The following is a 27923-nucleotide window of genomic DNA, read 5'->3' on the forward strand; positions in this document are numbered from 1 at the left end:
GGGGGTTGTGGGGCGGCCGCTGCTCGCCTGCCGCGCGTCGGCGTCCCGGGCCCGGCGGCCGGCGAGCATGGAGGAGAAGTACCTGCCGGAGCTGATGGCGGAGAAGGACTCCCTGGACCCCTCCTTCACGCACGCTCTGCGGCTGGTGAACCAAGGTGAGAGCGCACGCCGGCCGGCCGTTAACTGTCGCCAGCGGCCGTTGGGGCCGGGGGACAGGGGAGGGTCGGGAGCGGATAGAAATGCAGGGCGCTTGGGAGGCGGACCTGTGGGGTTGGCTGGAAATAGACCTGGGGAGGCGGGCGGGGACCCAGGTAGCAATCTGGGGGCATTTGGGTGGGGACCGGGGAGAACGTGGGATACCGGGGGTTGGGGTGGGAGGAGATATGCCTATGGGAGGCTTGGCGGGGCGGGGGGCAGAAGGCTGGATGTGACTTGAAGATCTTTGGGGACTCGAGGATACCCGAGGGAAACTTGTGGGTGGGGGACGGCGAACATCTGGGGGATATGGCGGGGCGGGGGTTGAATGATCTCATTGGAGGGGAGTTTGTGAGGGACTCAGGGATCCTAGTGTGTTTGGTTTGTCCAGGGAACTGGAGAAAGAGCTGGAGCAAAATGGAAGGATCTGAGGAGATGAAATGCACACGAGGTGAAGGGAACAGGTGCTTGCATTGTTAGTAAAGTTTGAGGACCTTGGGGGAGGTTTGGGGTCAGACCCTGAGCATTTCAGAGGAGAGGGACCCGGCGGTCCTAGTGGCAGAGCCCAGTTCCTCTTCTTTCCCTCTTGTTCTTCCATGCCAAGGCTATAGCCACCCTTGTAGGGTGGTATGCCCTCCCTGGGGGTGGGCAGCTCCAGCCAAGGCTTGCAAGCTGGCCCTTGGAGGGCTTGGTAGGGGAGAAGAGGCCCACGCAATTGCGCCGTTCTTGGCTTGCCTGTCTTCTCTTTGGGAAGCTCTGGGTGGGTCACTGTCACTGGGGGCTGGCTAGGGGTTGGGAAGATTGGGAAAGGGTCTTTGCTGCCTATCCCTTTCAGCACTGCTTCAGCCAGCTCAGGGTGTGAACAGTCCTGGGAAGTACAGGGCACCGGGATACAGGGACATATGGAGGCGTGCCTACCTAGGACAGTATTTCCTGGCTTGTTCTTCCTCCAGCTTCTTGAGTAATCTGGGATGGATGGTAAATCAAGCCTGCCTTCCCAGGAGCAGTCCTCAGTTCCTTCTGTATCTGTTAATCCGTGTTTCAGATAAAGAAGGGTTTGGGGGCCACTGGTCTGCTTTTTCTCTGGGTGATGGCCGAAACATTATCTGGTCAGATCTGTTACCTTTTGCATGAATCACTCCGTGCAGTGACAGTTTGTGGTCCCCGAGTTAAATCGGGTCTGCTGATCTTAATGCTGGCCCTGGCTCTTTTATTGTTGGAAGTGAAAGATGAGGCAGACATATTCTATTTGTATATAGATGTCTATATTTTAAAATAGCAACCTCCAGCATTTGCCTGTTTCAACCAGTTCTTCAGAGTAGGGTGTTGTCGACTGATGGTGGTAGTGGAGAGACTCAGTATCTCCAAGAATTTAAGCATGAATGCTGTTTGAACGGTAGAACAGAAATCAGTTTACAGAGCTTTCCCATTTTAATTGCAACCTTATTTTTATTTCTTTAATAAAGTGGGCTTGTGAAAAAGTGATGGGCTTACATTCTTAAATTAGAGAAAAAGAATTTTCAGCTTTATTCCCATGCTCTTCTGAACTGTTCTGCAGTTAGGCTTGTACTCCTTGCTCTTTATGATTTACATATATCTTTTGTTGCCTGCTGGGCTGTCATTTCTGTGAAAGAAATTTCTTTGTACATTGTGTGAGATCAGCGGCATTAGAAATATCCTAGATTGTGGAATCAAGTGCTTTTTTTTTTTTTTAATAAAGCTGACAAAGTTATGTTGTACTCAGTTAAGGAAACAGATTAACTAAAAGTGTAAGAGTTATCTTATTTTGAAAGTTATTTTTTTTCTCTGTGCCATGTTACAGTACCGTGTTGCTAATACATTCAGAATTCTCTCGCTTTCTGTTTCTACTGGTGTTAATGGCCTCTAGTTACTTGAAACAGATATTGGACAATATTGCCATTTAGTATTTTTTTTTAGATGTTAAATCTGATTACCTTACTTTCCCATAAAAAGTGTAATTTGGGTAAGAAGTACATTTTTCACATTGAACAATTATGTGAAAGAAGGAAAGGGTGCTACTGAGGTGCTCTTATTACTGTTAATTTAGATTACTTCAGACAGACATGTTTCCCCTTAAGTCATAAGCTGATATCCAGAAAGCAAAGCCCTATCATTTAAAATATTAATCATGCTCATTTATGTAACTCCAGAATTACAAGTGCATTTCTAAAATAGTATCTTAAATCTGAATTTTAATGGTTATTAGAAAACTTTGATTTTGAATCTGACAAGTGTCTTGTTATTGGCTACAGAAAAGTATTTTTATTCTTATTTAGCTGCGTTTTTGACTCTTTGCCTCGAAAAAAAACTATTTTTTTCAGAGTTTATTCTGAATTTCAATACTGGTGTTAGTGTTCCGACAGTAACTCATGCAGTGACAATGGTCAGCAGTGAACGCGATACCTCATGTTTGTGTGGAGTGTGTTCAAGTTTCCAAGGCTCTTAACGGCACATGATGTCCAGTTTCTGTCTCACTCTTGCACTCTTGTGAGGTCGACACTGATGTCTCCATTTTTCTAGGGAGGCAGCTGAGGAACCCAGTTATGCAAGCTTGTGGGCAGCTGAGATTTAATTTGAACTCAGGTCTTCAGTCTCCTAAAGCCATTATTCTTGCCACTTGTGCCTTCCCGCAAAGATAGAATAAAATACTTCGCACATGCTAATTTAAAACCCTTCAGAAATCAATATCATTAATACGCTTGTTTCTGGTTGACTTATCTTGATTTTCTAAAAAAGTGTCTTTCTATTCTTATCTAGTGGTCTTTTTGAAGAAACAAACATTGGTAGCAGATTTATCCTACAGGATTTTAATGCTCCGGCCAAGAGGCATTTTTGAATTAAAGCCCTCCTGTGACCAGTTTATTATTTTCATAATCAACATATCACGATAATGAAACAGTTTATAAATGAGGTGTTGCCGTTTTTTAAAAATTCAGTAGTTGTAAACATTGATCAGCCTCCTAGCTGAATTATTTTTTTTCTAATAATGTTTGGTAAGAACTTGAGCTGGGATGACATCAAGATATATGCTCCTGTGCTCATATAGTTCGGCTTTTATACTTTTCCCAGGCTTGTGTTTCATGATGGGCATTAGTTGCTGACTTTTTATTTTCTCAGGCTAACTGGCTCCCCTCCCCCCTAAATACTGAGTACTTTTGTTTCTCTACCAAATGTAACGGTTAATGTTTACTTAATGTTCAACCTGAATCAAAGAAAATAGGCTTTGGTATCACCCCCTTCCCTCACTTCCATGCCTGTAGAGAATTGACATTGCCGTTTCTTGCCAAGGAGGTTTAATTGGAGATGAAAGTAGCGTCCCATGTTTTGTATTATATTTGCTAGTAGGGGATGCACTGACTCTCATGAAAAACATCTTTAGAAATGTCTTATGCATTATAATTTAATCCAGCTCTCTGCTCCTGCTTTGGATGGTTTTCAATCCAAGCCAAGTAACCATTAAATAAGATTACATAACCTTGTATTTTTAATTATCTGATATAATATATGGTTTGGTGGCTGGTTCACTGCCAAGGTATATTTAGTGGTTGGTTACAAGAGGAAGTGGAGCAAAGGATTCAAGATTAACGTGGTCTATTTGTGTCCAGATTGATAAAGTTCTCTGATGGTATTTCAGAATAATAATTTTTCATCTTACATGAGTTTCTCTAATATCAGTCCTCTTAGCATTACTTAGGATATATGTGAGGGGTAAAAATGTATAAAGGGAGGATCAGTACTTGGCCCGATGTGCCCTCTTTTTCAACAAAACCTGATGGCTTAACATTTCATTTTTGGTGACCCCCTTTTGGAAAATGTTTGTGATTTGCTTGACTGTTGTCAGACATGTGGAGTAAGAGAGACGAATGAGAATGGAAATTGCAGAATTATATTTAGATGTAGAGTGTGATTCTCTGTTTCATCCAAAGGAGGCTGTGGTTTTTTAGTTTTCAATTGTTTTTCTTAGGGCTTTCCGAATTTTTGATTGTTTTTTGTAAGAAAATGGATGGGATGCCATTTCTGAGTTTCCTGTAGCGTGCTGTGATTCCAGGTGATCCAGTGATTGTGAGTCACAGTGTTTTGGTATCTGGTCATTACTGACATGTTGCTTGAGAAGCTGCCGTGCCAGGCCCTGGGGCTGAGTCCTGGAGGTGGCCAGGGAAGAACGCAGACTCCGCTCCTGAGAAATGAGTGTTCTCACATGTGTGAATTTGAGAGTGAGTGTCAAGTTTGTAGATGCCCTCTTCTTTCCTAAGGAAGGTCCTCAACTATCCTTCAACTGTCCTTTTGAAGTGTTGAGTGACTAGATGGTTTAACTTGGTCAGCCTAGGGACATCTTTGAGGTTCTTCTCTGTGCTAAGTCATGTCTGTAATCTGAATACTGTAACAGCCCAGAAATGTAGAGGTTATTAGCCCAATTTTTCAGTTGTAAAAAGTGAGACTCCATCAACTAAAGTGACTTACCCAGGGTGACTTACTTGCAAAATCTCCCAGTGAGGGTGCAAGCTTTGTTCTTCTTTCCTGAACCACACTGGCCTGCAGAGGGAGAAGGTCCAGCTGGGCTGGCAGTTCATGGCTGGGCTGCGCTTGAAAGGCAAGTTATATGACATCCCTTTTTATACCTCACCCTTGGAATTTCTGCTCTAAGGGATCTCCTGTGATCACTTCCTTCCCCCCAAATGGATTTAGATGGCCCATTTTTTCCCAAAGCAGCCGGTGCTTACTTCTCTGATGGTGTGGTTGTCCTTACACTATGTTATTTGGACCTCTGTCTTCCATGGGAGAATGTCAGCTTCTGGGCGGCCGGCCTGGGCTTCCATGGCTTGGTCTTGAGCACCTCGTGGAGCTCTTGCAGCCTTCCACTCCTATCTTCATTTCAGTGTTGTGTTGTAATTTTCACGGGGGTGGAAGACTCAGAGTGTTGTCGCTGTAAGGCAGCTGATGGGGGCACAGACACAAAAGAAAGAGGCTCTGAGTGAGATGCAGCGTGAGGCCAGCAGCAGAAGGCCCAGGAGACAACGAGATGTTAGCAGGTCTGCTTTGCATCAGATGTTTATTTACTTTTCTTCTTCTTAAGGAACTTATTAATTAAGCCAGTATGCGCTAATTCAGTTAGCTCTCCTTCCCTAAATTCCTAATGGCAGACTAAAACCAGAAATTTGAAGCCCTTGTTACATGGCAAATAAGCCTTCTTACCTGAAGGAGTTAATCCGCGATCTCAGATGGCAAACAGACACCCCAAACCAGAGGAGCAACTGGGCTTGCACACTGAATGCCCACAGTGGCTTTGAGAGCACAAGACCCTTTTGCTTGTTGTCATCATTCCCACTGAGTGAAGATAGAATGGTTTATATTTTTTACCAAAAAGTAGAAGCTTTCCTTAGCATTGGGGATAATGATTATGATAAAAGCTGCCAAATTAAGGGCTTCTTTGTGCCAGGTGCTTCCTATGCATTAGCTCTAATCCTCACAAAGATCTTGCAAGGTAGGTAGTTTTATCCCCTGCCTGCCTCTTTTGTTTTTTCAAATGACTCATCTGAGTTTCAAAATGTAAAGCAACTTGCCCAGTCAAGGTGCACAACTTTAAATATTCAGGCTGAAATTTTGCGTATGCAGTGTTTTGATAGGTTACTTTAAGAAAACAGATAAAAGGACAGAAGTCGAGATTGTTTTTAAATGAAATTTTTATTATAGAAGCCAGTTAGGAATTTCCACTGGTGATGATGAATTTTTAAAAGAGGTCCCCCTAAAATGTGTTTTACCAAAAAGGCAAGTTCACTTTTTCCCTGTGTTCTCCAGCAGCACTTCTCAGTCTTAGGTAGGCATTCAAGGCAAGGATTTTTAATTATGTTTGTTTCAATGGACAGGGAGAAAATAGGGAAACTTTGACTGTGGAAAGTCATTAAGACAAAGGCTCTGTGTGTCTTGAAGGAACCTCTCCGAGGCACAGAGCTCTTTATATTTTAATACTGTATTTATCACAAACAGTTGGTCACAAGGATGATATCAGGGATTTGTAGTCAGTTTATTGTATGTTTAGAAATTCTCCATTTTCTAAAAATAGGCTCAAAAAGTGGGGGGAAAAGAGTGCCAAGAACACAAAAGAACATATTGGTTTTGGCTCTCTGATGGCAGTGGGCTGGGGGTGGGGAGGATGTTCCGATATCCTTGCCTTGCAATTGCTAATAGTAATAGTTAACATTAATCAAGAACTTTTCCTGGGTTAGATGCTTTATGTGCATTATTGCACTTAATTTTTCTCACAGTGTTAAAAGAGTAAATCGTTTTACCTTATTTTACACATGAGAGAAGTGAGGGCATGAAGAACAAATTATTTGACTAAGGTCAGAAAGTTAAGTGGTAAACCAGGGTTCAAATCCTTACCTGCCTACCTCCCAGACAATAGACAGTTCACCTGTGAGCACCAAGTACAGGTGGAAGCTTCCACCGCGGCTGGATTTTCATCTTTGACTTCCATGGGAAATTCTCTGCCATGCAGCTCTTCAAATTAATTGCTCGGTATGGGAGGGGTGGTCTGTGAGTGGGCGGACTGTGTACTGTGCAGAGCGGCACACAGTGGCCTGACCAAAGGGGGCAGGAACTCTGTGACCAGTGGAAGCATGGAATGGGTGCTGAATGGCATTTACATGGGGAATAGTGTTACTTAACAAGGGAAGAGCTGCTGCAGGAGGCAGCCTGTGATTATGGGAGGTGAAGATTTTCTAGTTGGAGCCTATCCAAGTTACTTATTTCTGGGAGCCTCGGTTTCCCATCTTTAAAATGGGAGTGCTTTTTTACCTCCTCTGCAGGGCTGTTGTTTCAGGCATGAGATGAGTGCAGTGTCTAACACATGAGAGGTGCTTAGTAAACATTGCCTGCTCTTTTTACATGATGACCTGAGACCGATGTGTGTGTTGGCGTCACTTTCCAGACATAAAACGTAGAATAACGTAATCCCCTAGTTTCAGCTCTCAGGGTGATTCTTTGTTATTAGAATGAGTTTAGTTTTCCAGTGCAGGAAAGACTGAAGAACAGACTCGTTCTTGGGAAGCTTAGTGATGCCCGGGGGAGTGAGCAGCACTGGTTGGCTGTCCTGTGCTGCTCGAGCTACAGTAGCCCCAGAAGCTTCAGTTCCACCCCGGAGCTTCCATAAACAGCTTTGTGACTGCACCTCTTAAAACATAGCTGGACCCTCAGCAGCTCCTCTCCACAAGCACAAAATTTCTTGCTCTGAATTGGTAAGCTGTACATTGCCATCACTTTTTACATTTCCGTAATTTTTCACCAGTCAGCCCCTGCTGCTATTTTAAGGACTTTAAATGGTGCTCCTGGCGTCTCACTGATGTTGTTCGTTGGTATGATAAAGAGCATGAGCTGGATGTGAGAGCACCCTGTTTGATACACATCTTACACGGGGCGCCACTGTTGGTCCGAGCTCCCCTGGAGAGGAAAGCCGATGGGAGCAGGGGCGGTTTGCCTGCTCGGCCTTCTCCCTCGATCGGCACTTGTGCTCTGCTCCCGCTCCACTAGATGGCGCTGCGCACAGCTGGTTGCCCTCTCCTTCCGCCCCGCGGCTTCTTCGAGCTGTACTGGCTCGTCCACAGGCCGGCGTTGCTTTTGATTTTCCTGTATCAGTCTTCCACATTGCTGATTTTAAGAGGCATCCTCGGTAGCTCTCTTCAGTATTCGCAGAGAAGCATGACTTCAGTCCCGTAGGCACCGTCTGGAGTGCTTCAGGTGTCCCAGGCAGTGCTCACACGTGGCTGCCTTAATCCGGGGAGCCCCGGGGAGTTAGGTCCCTTCTCACCCTGCAGGTAGTCGGGGGAGTTAGAGGGTAGCTCGCCTGTGCAAGGTCATGGTGGGGGCTTACCGTCCCTAGAGAAAAAATGCCCCCAAAGCGTGAACTGAGAACTGTATTCAAGGTGTTAGGGCAGTCTGATGGATGGCTGCTGGCCACAAGTTTGTTCGTTTTGTGCGGGAAAATTATAGTCCTGTTGCTTACACTGGAGCAGAGGAGTCAAAATCTTTGATTTGCATGGGGAAGCAAACAACAGTAACCAAAGCTTTGTCAGCTGCTGTAGAAGTTACTGCTTCCCCCTGGGGTCAGGGGCTTGATCCATACCAGGGCCAAAACCTGGGAGAAATTCTGGACAAAGCCACGATTACGTTTTCTGTAATTTTAGTAGAGCTGTATACTGGATAGAGTACATAAGCCTTCCAGAATGTATACTGAGCTTTCTTTCATTTTACTCGTTTATTCAGCTAATATTTGTGAAAGCCCCGCACTGCTCGGTGTAGCTGTGTGTTCTGGGCCAGTCGTTTTCTCCCACCTGTGTTCCGTATTTGCGCAAGGCAGTGATGCCTGCCTCGTGGCTCGTTGGGGTGGTATGACAGTGACGTTACTTAGTTTTACTTCAAGATTTTAACATGCAGGACATATTTGTTACATCTAGTATGAGTTCACTACACATTTATGTATTTCTCTTCCTCACATGGTATCTTTTGTATCTGAATTTCCTACCTCAGCTCTTGCTTATCTCCCGGCAAGTAGATTATCTGCCGGCAGTTTTCTTAGGGCCGGCTTTCTCCTCCCTCCTTGTGCCTCCTCTGCTCCTTGCTTTGAGTTTGGGTATGCTCACAAACAGGAGCAGAGCAGCACTTAGAGAAATCCTTCTCACCTTTTGTTTGCCTCTCAAGTGCAAGCCGCTGCCAACTACAAATCCTGGGATGAGGAGCGTGCTGTTCGGTAGGAAGGAGAGGTGAGGGACGGTTTTCAGTCAGGTTGCAGTTCCGTCTCAACTCTGCCACTTCGTGTAGTGACCTTGGGTATGCGATCCCTGCTCAGCCTCAGTTTCCATGACTGTAAAATGGTCATTAAAAAAAAAAAAGTGAAGCCAGTTGGACTCTTTGAGCAGTTTACACGCGCTGCGTGGGGAGCTGGGTAGTGTCATGTGGGATGTGTAGTAAGTGCCGGGTAAGTGACTACTGCCGCCTTCATCGTCATTGTCGTCATCATCATCATCATTTCACATTTTTAATCCAGCAATCTGTAATCCAGGGAGGGAGATAAACATGGAGAGGGAACGATTCTGAGAGTGAGTTAGCGCTGCAGTGGGAGGAGGTGGGGGGGTTTCTGGGGCTCAGAGAATGACCGGCCAATCCAGGGCCAGGAGGAGTGCTCTTCCGAGAGGACTCGGCTGGATGCAGCACTCCCCGCAGGCAGGAGAAGCACTTGGGCGGGGACACTGACCTTTCCTGACTCCCCCAGCTAATTACTAACTCCAGTCTGCCCTGTGTTCGCATCACGCCCTCGTACCCCTCCTCCTCCCCCCGGCGCATTGTGGTCCTGTGCATCTCTCCCCTCTTTCCTTCCCCCTCCCATTGTTAACACCTTTAGTTCTTATTCTCGACATTAACAGCTTTTATTTGGAAACAGTTTTAAAACAAAAGAGTTGAAAGAGTAGTGCTGAGACCCCACAGGCCCATTTGTCTGGATTCACCAATTGTGAACATTTTCCCACGTGTGTATTTACTTACGTTCCTGACACCCTGGAGGGGAAGGTGCCTGTGTTACCTCCCTGGACCCCGACGAATGTAAGTACGTTGGTGTGTGTTTTCTAAGATTAAGGGCCTTCTCTTAGGTGACTGCAGTCATAGAGAACAGGGACCAGATTTAGGAAGTTAATCACTGCTTCGTACGACGGTCTCCTCGCCGGTCCACGTGCCGATCTTGCTCTTTGCTCCCGTTTGTCTTTTAGAAGATGCAGTTGAGGATCACGCAGTGCCATCGGCTGCAGACGTCTTTAGTCTCTTGGTTTGGAAGAGCTCCTCTGTCTTCCTTTACCGTTCATGACATGCATTTTTGATCACTACACACACTAGTGTTTTTTTGGTAGAATGTCCCTCAGTTCAGGTTGTCTGTTTCCTTAATATTGGATTCACGTGTGTACACTTTTGGCGGACATTCACGGAGGTGTGATGTGTCCTCCTCAGTACTCAGATGAGGAGGCGCACGGTGTCACTGTCTGTCCCGTTACCTGTGAGGTGACGTTTGGTTACTTGGTGAAGAGGCTGCCAGTTGCCTCCGCTGGGAAGATACTGTTTTTCTTGTGTAAGTCATTTGTACTTTGCGGGAGCTACTTTGAGACTCTGTCAGTATTCTCTTCCTCATTATAAACTCTTCCTCACAGATTTTAGCATCCACCAGTGTTTCTTAGCCGAAGTATTACTGTGCTAGCTGTGAAATGGTGATCTTGTTCACTCACTCTTTCTACATTGATTGCCTGACATTCTACTGGAGGGGACATGTCCATTGTTTCTGTCCCTCCTTCCTCCTCCCTCTCCCCTCCCTCCAGCGGTCATCTGTCCGAATAAGTTCTTGATTTAACTGGTTATAATCCTTTACTGTCACAGTATAAATTGACCATTAAATTGCCCCAGATTTGGCCATTGGGGAGCCCTTTATCTGGCTCCTGGGTCCTATTGACAGGAGCATCCCTTACGTCTTTTGAGTATTTTTTTACTTCCTAACAGCATTTTGTTCCAGGCACATCTTGTCGTTGCTGTGCTGTGGCTCTTAAATCAGCCATTTCTTCCGAGGAGCCTGGTTTCTCGTAGTGTGGGACGGTCGTTCAGCATCAGGATCTGGGCTGCCAGGGTGTCATTGCTTCTGGGCCCTTCTGGACAGTGGGAGGTGGTTGTGTGTCTGCAGGGGGATCACACGGGAAGCTGCGTGTAGGCCCGCAGACTTCCTGTAGGAGGCCAGGAGGGGATGTTCTGTAGGCTGTACATTCTGCTCAACTCACTGTTGTAGCAGAAAAGCAGCCAGAGACGTATGGAAACGGATGTGTCTGATTGTGTCCTGACAACACTTAGAGAAACAGGCACTGTGCCGTAGTCTGCCCGCCCTTCCCTGCTCTCAGCTACTAGGGAGCAGGGACCAGGCCTCGCCTCTCTTTTCCGATGCCATCCACACTGAGGGCACGTCAGAGTTGTGCCCTTTGGATGAGGGAATTCATGATTCATTAACTGTTGTTTCTGTTGCAGACCACTCATTCCTCTCAGATGGATATTTTGGATATCCACTTCTTATGACACATTGGACATGTTGATTTGTTGGGGATTTAATTTGCAAGATGTGAGTCTTTTAAAAACATAGTATGTGCAATATGCAAAGTAATAAGAAAAAATAATTTCATAGAACTCCCGAGGGTGTTTATCTCACCATGATAAAATGATTACTTTTTCTTTTTTTTATAATCAAAACTCAGTAATTTTAATAGGGAGTTTTGTATACCCTGTTTATTTTTAAATTAGATACATGGGATTCACACTTATAATTTAGCTTATTATCCACACCGATGTCTTTTTTAAAATTTTTTTATTGTTATGTTAATCACCATACATTGCATCATTAGTTTTTGATGTAGTGTTCCATGATTCATTGTTTGTGCACAACACCCAGTGCTCCATGCAGAATGTGCCCTCCTCAATACCCACCACCAGGCTAACCCATCCTCCCACCCCCCTCCCCTCTAGAACCCTCAGTTTGTTTTTCAGAGTCCATCATCTCTCATGGTTCGTCTCCTCCTCCAATTCCCGCCCCTTCATTCTTCCCCTCCTGCTGTCTTCTTAAAAAAATTTTTTTTCTTAACATATATTGCATTATTTGTTTCAGAGGTACAGATCTGTGATTCAACAGTCTTGCACAATTCACAGCGCTCACCATAGCACATACCCTCCCCAATGTCTATCACCCACCACCCCATCCCTCTCACCCCACCCCCCCACTCCAGCAACCCTCAGTTTGTTTCCTGAGATTAAGAATTCCTTATATCAGGGAGCCTGGGTGGCTCAGTTGTTAAGCATCTGCCTTCAGCTCAGGTCATGATCCCAGGGTCCTGGGATCAAGGCCCGCATCGGGCTCTCTGCTCCGCGGGAGGCCTGCTTCTCCCTCTCCAACTCCCCCTGCTTGTGTTCCCTTTCTTACTGTATCTCTCTCTGTCAAATAAATAAATAAAATCTTTAAAAAAAAAAAAAGAATTTCTCATATCAGTGAGGTCATATGATACATGTCTTTCTCTGATTGACTTATTTTGCTCAGCATAATACCCTCCAGTTCCATTCACGTCGTTGCAAAAGGCAAGATCTCATTCCTTTTGATGGCTGCATAATATTCCATTGTGTATATATACCACATCTTCTTTATCCATTCATCTGTCGATGGACATCTTGGCTCTTTCCACAGTTTGGCTATTGTGGACATTGCTGCTATAAACATTGGGGTGCATGTACCCCTGTGGATCCCTACGCTTGTATCTTTGGGGTAAATACCCAGTAGTGCAATTGCTGGATCATATGGTAGCTCTATTTTCAACTTTTTGAGGAACCTCCATACTGTTTTCCAGAATGGCTGCATCAGCTTGCATTCCCACCAACAGTGTAGGAGGGTTCCCCTTTCTCCACATCCCCGCCAACATCTGTCGTTTCCTGACTTGTTAATTTTAGCCATTCTGACTGGTGTGAGGCACTATCTCATTGAGGTTTTGATTTGGATTTTCCTGATGCCAAGCGATGTTGAACACTTTTTCATGTGTCTGTTGGCCATTTGGATGTCTTCTTTGGAAAAATGTCTGTTCATGTCTTCTGCCCATTTCTTGATTGGATCATTTGTTCTTTGGGTGTTGAGTTTGAAAAGTTCTTTATAGATTTTGGATACTAGCCCTTTATCTGATATGTCATTTGCAAATATCTCCTCCCATTCTGTCGGTTGTCTTTTAGTTTTGTTGACTATTTCCTTTGCTGTGCAAAAGCTTTTTATCTTGATGAAGTCCCAATAGTTCATTTTTGCCCTTGCTTCCCTTGCCTTTGGCGATGTTTCTAGGAAGAAGTTGCTGCGGCTGAGGTTGAAGAGGTTGCTGCCTCTGTTTTCCTTTAGGATTTTGATGGACTCCTGTCTCACATTGAGGTCTTTCAACCATTTGGAGTCTGTTTTTGTGTGTGGTGTAAGGAAATGGTCCAGTTTCATTCTTCTGCATGTGGCTGTCCAATTTTCCCGACACCGTTTGTTGAAGAGACTGTCTTTTTTCCATTGGACATTCTTTCCTGCTTGTCAAAGATTAGTTGGCCATAGAGTTGAGGGTCCATTTCTGGGCTCTCTGTTCTGTTCCATTGATCTATGTGTCTGTTTTTGTGCCAATACCATACTGTCTTGATGATGACAGCTTTGTAATAGAGCTTGAAGTCCGGAATTGTGATGCTGCCAGCTTTGCTTTTCTTTTTCAACATTCTTCTGGCTATGCGGGGTCTTTTCTGGTTCCATACAAATTTTACGATTATTTGCTCCATTTCTTTGAAAAAAGTGGGTGGTATTTTGATGGGGATTACATTGAATGTGTAGATTGCTCTAGGTAGCATTGACATCTTCACAATATTTGTTCTTCCAATCCACGAGCATGGAACGTTTTTCCATTTCTTTGTGTCTTCCTCAATTTCTTTCATGAGTATTTTATAGTTTTCTGAGTACAGATCCTTTGCCTCTTTGGTTAGATTTATTCCTGGGTATCTTATGGTTTTGGGTGCAGTTGTAAATGGGATCGACTCCTTAATTTCTCTTCCTTCTGTCTTGTTGTTGGTGTATAGGAATGCCACTGACTTCTGTGCACTGATTCTATATCCTGCCACTTTACTGAATTCCTGTATGAGTTCTAGCAGTTTTGGGGTGGAGTCTTTGGGGTTTTCCACATAAAGTATCATATCATCTGCAAAGAGTGAGAGTTTGACTTCTTCTTTGCCAATTCAGATGCCTTTTATTTCTTTTTGTTGTCTGATTGCTGTGGCTAGGACTTCTAATACTATGTTGAATAGCAGTGGTGATAGTGGACATCCCTGCCGCGTTGCTGACCTTAGGGGGAAAGCTCTCAATTTTTCCCCATTGAGAATGATATTCGCTGTAGGTTTCTCATAGATGGCTTTTATGATATTGAGGTATGTACCCTCTATGCCTATACTCTGAAGAGTTTTGATCAAGAAAGGATGCTGTACTTTGTCAAATGCTTTTTCCGCATCTATTGAGAGGATCATATGATTCTTGTTCTTTCTTTTGTTAATGTATTGTATCACATTGATTGATTTGCGGATGTTGAACCAACCTTGCAGCCCAGGGATAAATCCCACTTGGTCGTGGTGAATAATCCTTTTAATGTACTGTTGGATCTTATTGGCTAGTATTTTGGTGAGAATTTTTGCATCCATGTTCATCAAGGATATTGGTCTGTAATTCTCCTTTTTGATGGGGTCTTTGTCTGGTTTTGGGATCAAGGTAATGGTGGCCTCATAAAATGAGTTTGGAAGTTTTCCTTCCATTTCTATTTTTTGGAACACTTTCAGAAGAATAGGCATTAATTCTTCTTGAAATGTTTGGTAGAATTCCCCTGGGAAGCCATCTGGCCCTGGGCTTTTGTTTGTTGGGAGATTTTTGATGACTGCTTCAATTTCCTTAGTGGTTATAGGCCTGTTCAGGTTTTCTGTTTCATCCTGGTTCAGTTTTGGTAGTTGATACATCTCTAGGAATGCATCCATTTCTTCCAGATTATCTAATTTGTTGGCATAGAGTTGCTCATAATATGTTCTTATAATTGTTTGTATTTCTTTGGTGTTGGTTGTGATCTCTCCTCTTTCATTCATGATTTTGTTGATTTGGGTCATTTCTCTTTTTTTTTGATAAGTCTGGCCGGGGTTTATCAATCTTATTAATTCTTTCAAAGAACCAGCTCCTAGTTTCGTTGATCTGTTCTACTGTTCTTTTGGTTTCTATTTCATTGATTTCTGTTCTGATCTTTATTATTTCTCTTCTCCTGCTGGGTTTAGGCTTTATTTGCTGTTCTTTCTCCAGCTCCTTTAGGTGGAGGGTTAGGTTGTGTACTTGAGACCTTTCTTGTTTCTTGAGAAAGGCTTGTATTGCTATATACTTGCCTCTTAGGACTGCTTTTGCTGCATCCCAAAGATTTTGAACAGTTGTGTTTTCATTTTCATTGGTTTCCATGTATTTTTTTAATTCTTCTTTAATTTCCTGGTTGACCCATTCATTCTTTAGTAGGATGCTCTTTAGCCTCCATGTATTTGAGTTCTTTCCGATTTTCCTCTTGTGATTGAGTTCTAGTTTCAAAGTATTGTGGTCTGAAAATAGGCAGGGAATGATCCCAATCTTTTGGTACCGGTTGAGACCTGATTTATGACCTAGGATGTGATGGATTCTGGAGAATGTTCCATGGGCACTAGAGAAGAATGTGTATTATGTTGCTTTGGGATGGAATGTTCTGAATATGTCTGTGAAGTCCATTTGGTCCAGTGTGTCATTTAAAGTCTTTATTTCCTTGTTGATCTTTTGCTTAGATGATCTGTCCATTTCAGTGAGGGGAGTGTTAAAGTGCCCCACTATTATTGTATTGTTCTCAGTGTGTTTCTTTGCTTTTGTTATTAATTGGCTTATATAATTGGCTGCTCCCATGTTAGGGGCGTAGATATTTACAATTGTTAGATCTTCTTGTTGTATAGACCCTTTAAGTAGGATATAGTGTCCTTCCTCATCTCTTATTACAGTCTTTGGTTTAAAATCTAATTTGTCTCATATAAGGATTGCCACCCCAGCTTTCTTTTGGTGTCCATTAGCATGGTAAATGGTTTTCCACCCCCTCACTTTCAATCTGTGGGTGTCATTGGGTCTAAAATGAGTCTCTTACAGACAGCGTATCGATGGGTCTTGTTTTTTAATCCAATCTGATAGCCTGTGATTTTGATTGGGGTATTTAGCCCATTTACAGTCAGGGTAACTATTGAAAGATAAGAATTTAGTGTCATTGTACTGCCTGTAAGGTGACTGTTACTGTATATTGTCTGTGTTCCTTTCTGGTCTATGTTGCTTTTAGGCTCTCTCTCTGCTTTGAGGACCCCTTTCAAGATTTCTTGTAGGGCTGGTTTCGTGTTTGCAAATTCCTTTAGTTTTTGTTTGTCCTGGAAGCTTTTTATCTCTCCTTCCATTTTCAATGAGCCTAGCTGGATATAGTATTCTTGGCTGCATATTTTTCTCATTTAGTGCTCTGAATATATCCTGCCAGTTCTTTCTGGCCTGCCAGGTCTCTGTGGATAGGTCTGTTGCCAGTCTAATGTTTCTACCATTTTAGGTTACAGATCTCTTCTCCCGAGCTGCTTTCAGGATTTTCTCTTTGTCTCTGAGACTCGTAAGTTTTACTATTAGATGTCAGGGTGTTGACCTATTTTTATTGATTTTGAGAGGGGTTCTCTGTGCTTCCTGGATTTTCATGCCTGTTTCCTTCCCCAAATTAGGGAAGTTCTCTGCTTTAATTTGCTCCACTATACCTTCTGCCCCTCTCTCTCTCTCTTCTTCTTCTGGGATCCTAATTATTCTAATGTTGTTTCGTCTTATGGTATCGCTTATCTCTCGAATTCTGCCCTCGTGATCCAGTAGTTGTTTATCTCTCTTTTTCTCAGCTTCTTTATTTTCCATCATTTGGTCTTCTATATTACTGATTCTCTCTTCTGCCTCATTTATCCTAGCAGTTAGCACCCCCATTTTTGATTGCACCTCATTAATAGCCTTTTTGATTTCGACTTGGTTAGATTTTACTTCTTTTACTTCTCCAGAAAGGGTTTCTCTAATAACTTCCATGCTTTTTTCAAGCCCAGCTGATATCTTTAAAGTGATGATTCTGAACTCTAGATCCGACATCGTACTAATGTCCGTATTGAGTAGCTCCTTGGCAGTCGGTACTGCCTCTTGTTTTTTTTGTTGAGGTGATTTTTTCCGTCTTGTCATTTTGTCCAGAGGAGAATAGATTAATGAGAGAACAAAATGCTAACAGGGTAACAACGTCCCCAGAAAATATACTCTAAACAAATCAGAAAAGACCTGAAGCCAGGGGAAAAGAAAGGGAAAGAAAGAAAAAAGAAAAAGATAAAAACAAACAAAAACAGAACAAAACAAAAAAAACAGAGTAGATCAAATATGATCAGGCTGGTGTATAGATCAGTGCCACACACTAGATTTTGGGTGTATTTTGGTCTTTTAGAAGAAAGTGCCTCCCAAAATTTTAAAGAAAGAAAAACTTATATATGTACAAAAATAAGAGTTGATATGATGAAGGGATGGAATATGACTATAAAGATGAAAATTATAAAAAATTTTATAAAAGGAATTGATTAGAAGTTGTTTGAAAAAAGAAAAAAGAGGATTAAAAAAAAAAGAAAAAGGGAGAGAATGGGATCAGGCAGGAGAGTAGACAAAAACCATACACTAGAGATTTAGGGTATATTTTGATCTGTTAGAAGAAACTGTCTCAAAATTTTAAAGAGAGAACAACTTATATATATATGCCAAAAATAAGGGTAACTATATGAAGGGATAGAATATGACTCTAAAATGAAAAATAAAAATATTTTTTAAAAAAGGGATTGATAAGATGTTGGTTGAAAAAGGGAAAAAGAAAAATCCAAAAAAAAAAAGTTAAAAAAAAATTAAGTTTGAAAGACAAAAGAATCATGTTAAAAAAGCCATGAATTCTATGTGCAGTATTCCCCTAGCGCTGGAGCTCTGCCGTTCTCATTGATCGGTAAACTTGGTCTTGGCTGGCCTTTCTCGCTGATCTTCTGGGGAGGGGCCTGTTGCCGTGGTTCCCAAATGTCTTTGCCGGAGGCGGAATTGCCCTGCCCTTGCTGGCCCGGGCTAAGTAATCTGCTTGGGTTTGCTCTCGGGTGCTTTTGTTCCCTGTAAACTTTCCCTACAGCTTTGGAGGCAGAGAGTGAAAATGGCGGCCTCCCAATCTCCGCCGCGGAGCAGCCGAGAACTCGGGGCCCTGCTTCTCAGTGAGCCCCCAGAGAAAAGCCGTCACTCACTCCCATCTCCCCGGTCTCCGGCCACACTCCGTGCTCACCCGGCCTGTGACCGCGCGTTTCTATCTCTGGCACCCGACCCCGGGTGGAGTCTCCAAACCCAGCAGATCCCTGCGGCGCACTCCCGCGCGGCTCCTCCCGGGGGAGGAAGGTGAGTCTCCCCGGATCTGCCGCTTGTTGGGTCCCTGCTGGAGGAGCAGGGGCCCGACTGTGCCGCGGATCACGGTTTATGGCAACCCCGAGCTGAGAGCCAGCTCCTCGGCTCCGTCTCTGCAGCCGGCTTCCCTGCTCCGATACCTGGGAGCTCTGCCACACTCAGGCACCCCCGGTCTTTCTGTGACCCCGAGGATCCTGAGACCACACTGTCCCGCAAGGGTTCCACCCCCCGCTTAGCCACCGGAGTGACGTCCCTCAGCAGAGCCGACTTCTAAAAGTTCTGATTTTGTGCTCCGCTGCTCTATCACTTGCCAGAAGCGGCCGCCGGAGGCCCCTCCCCCGCCGTCTCTCCTCCCGAATATCGCCTCGGATTCACTTCTCCGCACGTCCTACCTTCCAGAAAGTGGTCGCTTTTCTGTTCAGAGAGTTGTTGCTATTCCTTTTTTCAATCTCCTGTTGGGTTTGTAGGTGTTCAGAATGGTTTGATTCCTATCCAGCTGAGTTCCTGAGACCAGATGAAATCCAGGTCTCCTACTCCTCTGCCATCTTGCTCCACCCAAAATGATTACTTTTTCTTAATGAAGGCATATCTCAAGACAGAGCCGTGAGGTGTGGGCATTACACGTGGCCCCTGCTCCGGTCTAGCATAGCTCCTGTTCTGTGTAGTCTTCAGCTGAAAGGCAGAACTCGAGCACCAATTGCCAGTGTGAGAAATCTCAAAGTTATGCTCCTTTTATTGTCTCAGTATAGGTTTGTTTCTTCACAATTTTCTTTATGTAATTTATTGCTCTAATTTATTCAAAAAAGTACTTCATTATAGCAGTGACAAATGAGTTTTATCAGGGACTGTACCCATTCTCAGAGAAAAGTATGTCATTAGGCAGGACCACCTGTTGTTGATGCACACTGATAATGTCCCAGGTAACGTGGGACACCGAAAACACCCAAGCACCCGAGTACTGCAGATAGCAATAGCAGAAGCATGAAGATGCAAATTAAATTGATTTAAAGTGTCTCTGATGCCTCTGAAATAAATCAGACTTTTAGTTATTGCTTACATTTTTTTTTTAAAGATTTTTTTTTTTTTTTTTTTTTTTTATTCATGAGAGACAGAGCGAGAGAGAAAGGCAGAGGGAGAAACAGGCTCCCAAGGAGCAGGGAGCCCGATGCGGGACTCGATCCCAGGACCCTGAGATCATGACCTGAGCCGAAGGCAGACGCTTAACCATCTGAGCCACCCAGGCGCCCTACATTTTTTTTTTTTAATTCCCCAAATTCAAAAGTCGATTGTCAGCGTGTTGGTGAGCAGTTGTTCTGTTTGTCTGCAGGCTGTCTGTTGATCAGAAAAGCATGACGTTGCTCTCAGTCCTTTCTCAAGACTCCAGAAAGGTGGTTTTAAAGTTCTGTGTCCCAGAGCAGCTCATGGCTCTGTGGAGAGTCCTGATCTGGAGGGAAAGGGGAAGCTGCGCAAGCCTCCTGCCCCCGCCTGGCTTTTGACTCCCAGGTCCTGAGATGCCTTATAAGATTTTGATTTGTTTAATGAGTTTTACTGCTTTTTACTGTCTTGTTGTTTTTAAGTACGGGAAGTCATGAGGAAGTTCTGCCTCAGTGTCTGTGTGTCTCTCACCTACTCAGAGACACATACTAAGAGAGCACTGTCTGCACTTTGGACGCATCGCCCATCACGTAGGGTACCGTCAGTTCAGAACCGACTCCCCACCCTGCATTTGTACCATCTACAAGGACTTAGAAGAACACAGACACACACACACACACACACAAGTCATGTGTCTTAACAGTCAATTGACTGTATTCTGTATTGTACATTCTTTTAGTTTCCTTTTGACTGTCAGGGTTTTGTTCATAAATAGTAAATTGGGGTGCTACTTTGGTAATAATAAGCTCTGTGAGCCTCAGTGTCTCCATCTATGAAATGACCACCAGAGAATCGGTAAAGTGCCTGGTGTCTTGTGGGCACCCCTCCTCCAGCAGTGCACCTGTCCCCTCTTCACGGAGCCCCGCACAGGCACGGACGGGGCAGACTCAACACCCGTCGTGTGCTTCTCGAAGCGTTCCTCTAGAAGGCAGCACCTGAGTTCATAGCTCCCCAGTGTCTGCTCCGCCGTGTGACTTCCAGGAAAGGAGTCACAGCAGAACATACCGTTTGGGCTTGGACAGTCAGCAGGACATGGCACAGCAACAGCCCAATCCGCTGGTGAGACTTCAGACTTCGACTCTTTCTGGGAATCACTGTCCAATTTCCAGGGACACTTTGGGAGAGCCCTGGCAGGCTGTGTGTTTCTCCACTGCCTTCCCCCATGGACTGGAGGGTGTTCGGTTCTTCTTCAGAAAGACTTGTGCTCCTCAGCGGGGCTAAGTGCTGGGACACAGAGCTGGGTGGTACTTTGTTCCTGCTGAAGGCATTTTCAGCTCAGTGGGGAAGCAGCCAAGTTAAAGACATACATACTGCAGGGTGGTAAGCGCCGCAGGAAAGACAAGTGCAGGGTCCTTTGGCACTACCTGGGTGTGGTACATTATCCCGACCCACGTGTGACTGCTGGGGGAGCTGCAGAGGGTGACATACCTGTGACGTGAGTCACTTCTCGGAGTCTGTTTCTTCAGCATTGACCGTGGGCATCTGTGTAACCGCGGGACCCCCTGTTGGGCAGGTAGTGTGCTCAGAGGGGGCTCCTGCTCTCCTCCCCCCGCACCCCCCGTGAGTCCCAGCACGTGCAGTACAGCCCTTCTTTCTCTTTGCAGCCATCCTTGCATTTATCACACTCCGGATGATAATGATTTGTTGGGAGTTATTTCTCCCATGAGAATCCAGGTTCCTTCAGGCAGGAAATGTGACTTACTGTCTTTGATTCCTGCCCGGTGCCCAGCACGGTGCCTGGGAAATAGTGGGTTCTCAGTAATGTTTGTAGAATGAAGAGCCAGTCAGTCTCACATTTCTTCTTCTATGCATTAGGACAATGAATTCATTATCTCAGGGTGCTTTGTTGAAGAAACATGGAGCGTGTTTCCATTTTATTTGAGTTTCCAGCTACAGATTGTGAGAGACCTACCATTTCTCAGGCCATTGTGGCAGGTGGGTGCACCCTGGCAGTATGGGTATGGGCCTTCAGTCTGGGACCCAGACTTTGTCTCCTAAGAATTACTGAACCTGGGCACGTACCTTCACCTCTCCAAACTCAGTTCCTTAGTTTGTTCAAGCAGGCATGGTACTGCCTACCTCCCAGACTTCTTGTGAGGATTTAGTGACATACCTCAACACTGTATAGACTCCAGGCTGCTTGGATCTCCAGTGCTCAGAATAGTGTTAGCACACAGTAGGCACTCAGTGTTTTTTGAATGAATAATACATGTGAAAGCACCTTCTATTAGTTTGTCTGGAGTATAAAGTAAAAGCAGGAATGTATTGAGAAGTGGGGTGGGGAATAGGCAGGGACTAGAACGTGTAGGACCTTTAAGCGGCTAAGGAGTATGAATGCATTTTAAAATTTGGAGCACGATTGACGGATAGAATGCGGGAGAAGGACATGGTCAGTCAGCTACATGTTTTAGAAAGATCATTTGGGATGTTGAACAATACAGGTGAAAAGTGTTTGAAGTAAGTGAGTTCAGAATTATATGTGGCATTCCTAGACGTCTGATTGTGCTAAGAACGCATTGCTGTGTATCTGAAGCTGTGGTGGAGGAGGACGTTCCCTGGGGAGAGTGTGCAGAATCAAAAGAGGAGAGGACAAAGAGACCCTTGTGGCTGCGTCAACACTGGGGTTTTGGGCAAAGGAGAAGAAACCCTCTGTTGTTTCCTTTTCTTACTTCATAAAGGGTGTGTGAGTCCATCAGTGTAAATTACACTTGAAACTGTATTTTAAAAGCTTTTTTTGTGTGCATGTGTGATACATTTCTTTTCAAGTAGGAATCTTAAAATTTGTCACTGCCAGTGATGCTTAAGTAAAACAGGATCTCTAAGCTTCTTGAACCCTGAGCTGATAACAGTTTGAATTGGCTGGTGGACCAGTCAGGTTATCACAGGTTTATCTGTCCGCAGAGCTTCTTGGCTCCTCATCGCTGCTCGTGTTCACGACCACACGTCTTCCAGATTAACTGTTGAGTTGGTTCACACTTTCCCAGTAGAGCTTAAATTTGAGTGAAATGCTTTGTGGCTTTTAATTCTCACCAGCAAATGGATGTTGAAATCGCCACTTTCTTTGTGAATGTTTTGGTTAGTGTTGCTACGGTCAGCAGTAAGGGTGGGTCCACAGACCATCCTAAAGGTGAATCCTGCTGCCCAAACAAGAGCCAAAGAGCCGTGCCTCAGAGGTTCCCTGGGGATGTGTGCAGAGGGCGGAGACACTGCTCTAGGCCAACTTACGCTCTCGCCGTTAGAGAACTGGGGCCACAGACCTTTGACAGAGGAACTGCGACAGTTTGATTTGTCCCACCTCCTTTCCTTTAGGGCTTAGGGAAGGAGAGACTTGTCATCGGCTTCATGCCACCTCCCCTGGTTCTTGTTTGGTCTCTGGCATGGGTGGCAGGGGTAGAGCTGTGTGGCTTTCTTACTGCAACAGCCGGGTGGTAAAAATGGGCCCAAAATGGCGAGTTCCAGGAGAAAAGCCTGGTAAGGTCCCCTCATCCGATGATATTTTTATTCTCTTGTCTACTTGCCCTGGAGGTGTCACCTTCTAGTGCTTGGACCCACTGTGGTGGCCCAGGTGAGTCTACAGGACTGCAGTACTTTCTCACTGGTGCTGCTGTCACAACTTTGGGGGGCCAGCGAGGATCCTTGTATCCTCCAGAGATTTGGGTGTGTCAGTGACACTGTATTTTAGCTCCTTTACCGCAGACCATACTAGGAATTAAGGAAGCACCAGGTCCTAATTAACAGTCTCAAGTTGTCACTTTCTACTTGAGTAACGTTTCAAAACCCTTTTCCATAATAGTTTTGCGATCAGTTTGAAAAATATCAGTAATAAACTTTTCTGAGTTCCTAGATTTGGGGTCCTTGTCTAGAGTGAATATTGGCCTCCACTGTTATTACATCTAAGTCAAAGAAGCAGTTTTCCTTTGATTAAACAAAAATCACAGCATGCAGAATAGGTTTCACACCATAAACTTTGCCTCGAAACTTAACATACAGTATACTTGAAGCTAGGATGCCCAAGGGAAATAAGTACCATGTCCTGCTTAGTTTTGGATAATAAAGACTTCTCTTGAGTTGGCTACTTCTTTTAACACCAGGTACTTCTATGCAGTGGGTTGTATCTTAATTAAATTATTAACACTATTGTTCTGAAATGATAATGAGTCCATCTATATTGTTTAATATCTTAAGTTCTTTATAACAACGGCCAAGAATCAAGCACTGTTCAGGTCACTCATCAGTATAGTTCAGTAAGAAGTGATTTTCTTAAGAGATTTCATTTAAGGTGAGGTTCATCTGCATAGAGAAAAGAAAAATAATTTGCTTTTTTCCTTTTTCAATTTTCAGATTCAGATGTTATTTGTGACATTTATAATAAAACCAAAAAACCGGATGGGAGAGTGTATCAGTGTTCTACAACTGCTATAACAAATTGCCAGGAATTTGGTGGCTTTATTATCTTCCATTTCTGAGGGCAGGAGTCTGGAATGGTTCTCACTGGACTACAGTCAGGCTGTCAGCAGAGCTGCGTCCCTTTCTGGAGACTCAAGGGGAGGAATCACTCCCTATCTCTTCCTGCTGCTAAAGACTGCCCACGGCCCTGGGCACCTGACCCCTTCCCCCATCTTTGAAGCCAGCAGTGTCAGGATGGGTTCTTTCCACACTGCTGTCCCTGTAGGCCTCTCTCTCCTGCTTTTCTCATCTGTTTCTAAGATTCTTTGTAATTACCTTGGGTTTACCTGGATAATCCAAGATAATCTCCCCATTTTAAGACTAGCTGATTAACAACCTTAGTTATGTCTGCAACATGCAGCTTTCCTTCGCCATGAAACTTGACATTCACAGGTTCTGGAGATGAGGATGTGTGGATGTGTCTGAGGGAGACACTGGTTTTTTCTACCACAGACGGATTAAGGGAGGCTGAAGAACGCTGATGTTTACCAGTTACCAAGGACATCTTCAGCCTCGTTTTGGGATTTTCATGTGTTAGGATATTATCTCTAATTATACATCAGGGGTTCCAGAGATATTAAATAACTTGTTGGTGTCACATAATTGTTAATAATAATGAGCTATTATTTGTTGACTTCTTGCTAAGTGCCAGCAGATGTACAGACAGTATTTTTCTCAATTCTTAGTACAGGTCTCTGAGATAGAAGACGTAGATTCCACTTGATAGGGGAGAAAACAGGCTTTCGTGGACGTTGTGCCTGGCCTCATGTCACATGGCCAGCTTGTAACTGGGTGCTTTGGATTTTTTCAATCTGCTTCCCTATTCCAGTGGATTAAGATGTAAGGGCCAAACAGAACTCATCATCATAATATTATCTGGATAATATTCAGAGTACTGTCAAAGTATTTGGCAAAGATTGTTTGGTTCATGTTGTCAGAATGACCAGGTAGTTAATTGATTGACTTGACAGCTGCTTTCCTTCCCTCTGCCCTTCTAATTCTTATCTGTCTGTAGACCATTTCAGTCTTAGCGAGTGTTTATTAAGCTCCTCCTTAGTCACTGCTTCCCATCTATTTTCCATATTGTTTCATGCATCACTTTATTTAATCTCTACAACAGCCTTATACAGATAGATATTAATGCCCCCATTTTATAACGAAACTGGGTCTGACAAAGGTGAAGGGCAAGATTAAAACCAAGCTCTGTTTCTACTCAAAACCTGTGCTCTTTTTTTTGCTATGCTATAAAAGGTGTATCTTATTTACAGATTATTGCTTCAGTCCTACATGTTCAGCATGATCACTTGAAATAATTCCATAAAATATGAGGAAAATATAGAGAAAAGAAACTAAACATGGCTGATGTAGTATTTAAACTGATAAAGAATGTCCAAAGAACATAAGTTTATATATCCAAACGTAGGGTTAAAAGGTGCTTGGTTTATACTGACCATGGTGAGCTCAGTGATATGGAACAAACTAGGACTTGATTCAACAGTTTGTGTCAAATTTGATTCAATAATTTGTTTCAATCAATGTTTGTGGTGAGTGAAAGGTGTTCCCCAAATATATCTACATCTTAAGCCCTAGAAATTGTGAATACTACCTTATGTGGCAAAAGGGACTTTGCAGATATTATTAAGGATCTGGAGGTAGAGAGATTGTCATGATCATCTGGGCGGGACCAGTGTAATCTCACTGGTCCTTGTAAGAGGGATGTGGAGGAGCAGTCTGAGTCAGACAGAAGGCAGGTGACAGTGGAAGCAGTGATTGTAGTGATGTGGCCCAAAGCAGTAGGACATGCTTCCTTACATACCTATTTAGACTTTTAAGTTCCAGAACTATAAGGTAATATGTTCATGTTGTTGTTTCAAGCCACTAAATTTGTGGTAATTTGTTACAGTGGCAATAGGAAACTAATACAATGTCCTTAAATAATTATGACTTCCTTAACAATAATAGTTGGAGACTTCAATAAAATTTTACAGTAATGGATACAACAACTAGGTAGGAGATCAGTAAGGAAACGGAAGACTTAAACAGCATTATAAGCTGACTAGATTTAACAGACATCTGTAGAACGTGTTCTCTTGAAAACAGCAGAAAAAATTTTCATAAGTGACATGGAATATTCTCCAGGACAGATTATATGCTAGTCCATAAAACAAGCCTCAATAAATTCTAAAGGATTGAAATTATGCAAAGGATGTTCTCTGGCCACAATGAAATGAGATTAGAAATCAATAACAGAAAGAAACTTGGAGAATTCACAAATAGTGGAAATTAGTAGACACTTTAATAACTGATGAGCCAAACGAGAAATCACAAGGAGAATTAGGAAATACTTTGAGATGAATGAAAATGAAAATACAACATAGCAAAATTTATGGGATGCAGCTAAAGCAGCACTTAGAGGCAAACTTATAGCTGTAAAATACCTATATTAAAAATGAAGATAAATGTCAAATCAGTTACCTAATTTTCCATCTTAACATTGAAAAGAAACAAATTACATGTAAAATAAGCAGAATGAAGGAAATAATACAGATCTGTCCTTGAGAATGTTCCACATGGCTTAAGAAAAATTAGTTTCTGCTACTGTCAAGGGAACATGTTCTATGGATGTCTGCTAATAATACATATTAGAATGGAAATTATCAAAAAGCGAATAGAAAAACAATAGAGAAAATCAACAAACCAGAAGTTGTTTTTTTGAAAACATCACCAAAATTTAACTTTAACTAAATTGACTAAGAGAAGAGGGAGAAAATTCAAATGACTAAAATCAGGAATGTAAAAGGGGACATTCTGCTGACTTTATGGAAATCAAAGGGATTGTAAGGAAATACTGTGAATAATTGTATGTTCATGAATTAGATGACTTCATTGAAATGGGCAGATTCCTAGAAGGACATGAACAACCAACACTGACTCAAGAAGAAATAGAAAATTTGAATAGAAGGGTGAAGAGATTAATTGGTAAATAAAAAATACTGAAAAAAGCCCAGGTCCAGATGGCTTTACTGGTGAATCCTACCAAACATTTAAAAAAAATTAATACAAATTCTTGATAAACTCTTCCAAAAAAAATAGATACTTCCCAACTCATTCTATGAGAACAGTTTTGCCCTTATTCCAAAATCAGACAAAGATATCACATATACAAAAAAATACAAAAAAACAAAAAACCTCAGACCAATCTCTGTTATGAATATAGAAATAAAAATCCTTAAAATATTAGCAAACCAAATCTAGCAACATATAAAAAGGATTACACACCATAATCACATAGGATTTATCTTAGGAATGCAAGGTTGGTTTAGCATTGAAAAATCAGTTAATATACCATCAATGGAATACAATACAAAAAACACATAATCATTTCAATAGACACAGGAAAAGCATTTGATAAATTCTAACCATTTCATGATAAAAACACTCAACAAGCTAAGAGTAGAAGGGAACTTCCACACCTGATAATGAAGGATGTCTATGAAAAACCCACAGGTGACATCATAATTGTGAGAGACTTTTCCCTTAAGATCAGGAAGAAGCAAAGATGTCTGCTTTCACCTGTTACTATTCAGTGTTGTTCTGGAGGTTCTAGCCAGGGTAGCGATGCAAGAAAATGAAATAAAAGGCATTGGCATCCAGATTGGGAAGAAAGAAGTATGATTAACTGTATTTTATAGATGATGTGATCTTTTATAGAAAATCATAAGGAATCTACTAAAAGCCTATTAAAACTAATAAATGAGTTCAGGACAGTCCTTTCTTCCTCCGCTTTTGGATTTAAATTTAAAATTAATATATTTCTGATAAATACAGTCTGTATAGGACTATAAGTTTCATGAAGCCAGGGTTCATGTCTGTTTTGTAGACCACTGCATACCTAGCTCCAGCACACATGCCTGGTGCATCGAAAGCCCTCCTGATGCATCTGATAAATGATTGCTTATTTTGGATAAAAATAGAAAGTATAAAAAATTTTTTTTTAAAAGTTGCACTCCCCAGAAAGCAGTCATTTGGGGATAATCATTGTCAA

The 27923-nt window shown here is 43.1% G+C and overlaps 1 protein-coding gene across 1 annotated transcript in view; it reads left to right on the plus strand.

Annotated features, from left to right (window-relative positions):
• Positions 1–6: 6 nt before the first annotated feature.
• The window catches only part of KHDRBS3 (KH RNA binding domain containing, signal transduction associated 3), a 187275-nt gene continuing 159358 nt past the window's right edge, over positions 7–27923 (plus strand). The window contains exon 1 of the mRNA XM_021688479.1: positions 7–155. Coding sequence (XP_021544154.1) covers positions 68–155 — 88 coding nt within the window. The 5' untranslated portion in view covers positions 7–67. The remainder of the gene's footprint in view (positions 156–27923) is intronic.

Source organism: Neomonachus schauinslandi, chromosome 4 (genome assembly GCF_002201575.2).
Source record: "Neomonachus schauinslandi chromosome 4, ASM220157v2, whole genome shotgun sequence".
NCBI classification, from domain to species: Eukaryota; Metazoa; Chordata; class Mammalia; order Carnivora; family Phocidae; genus Neomonachus; species Neomonachus schauinslandi.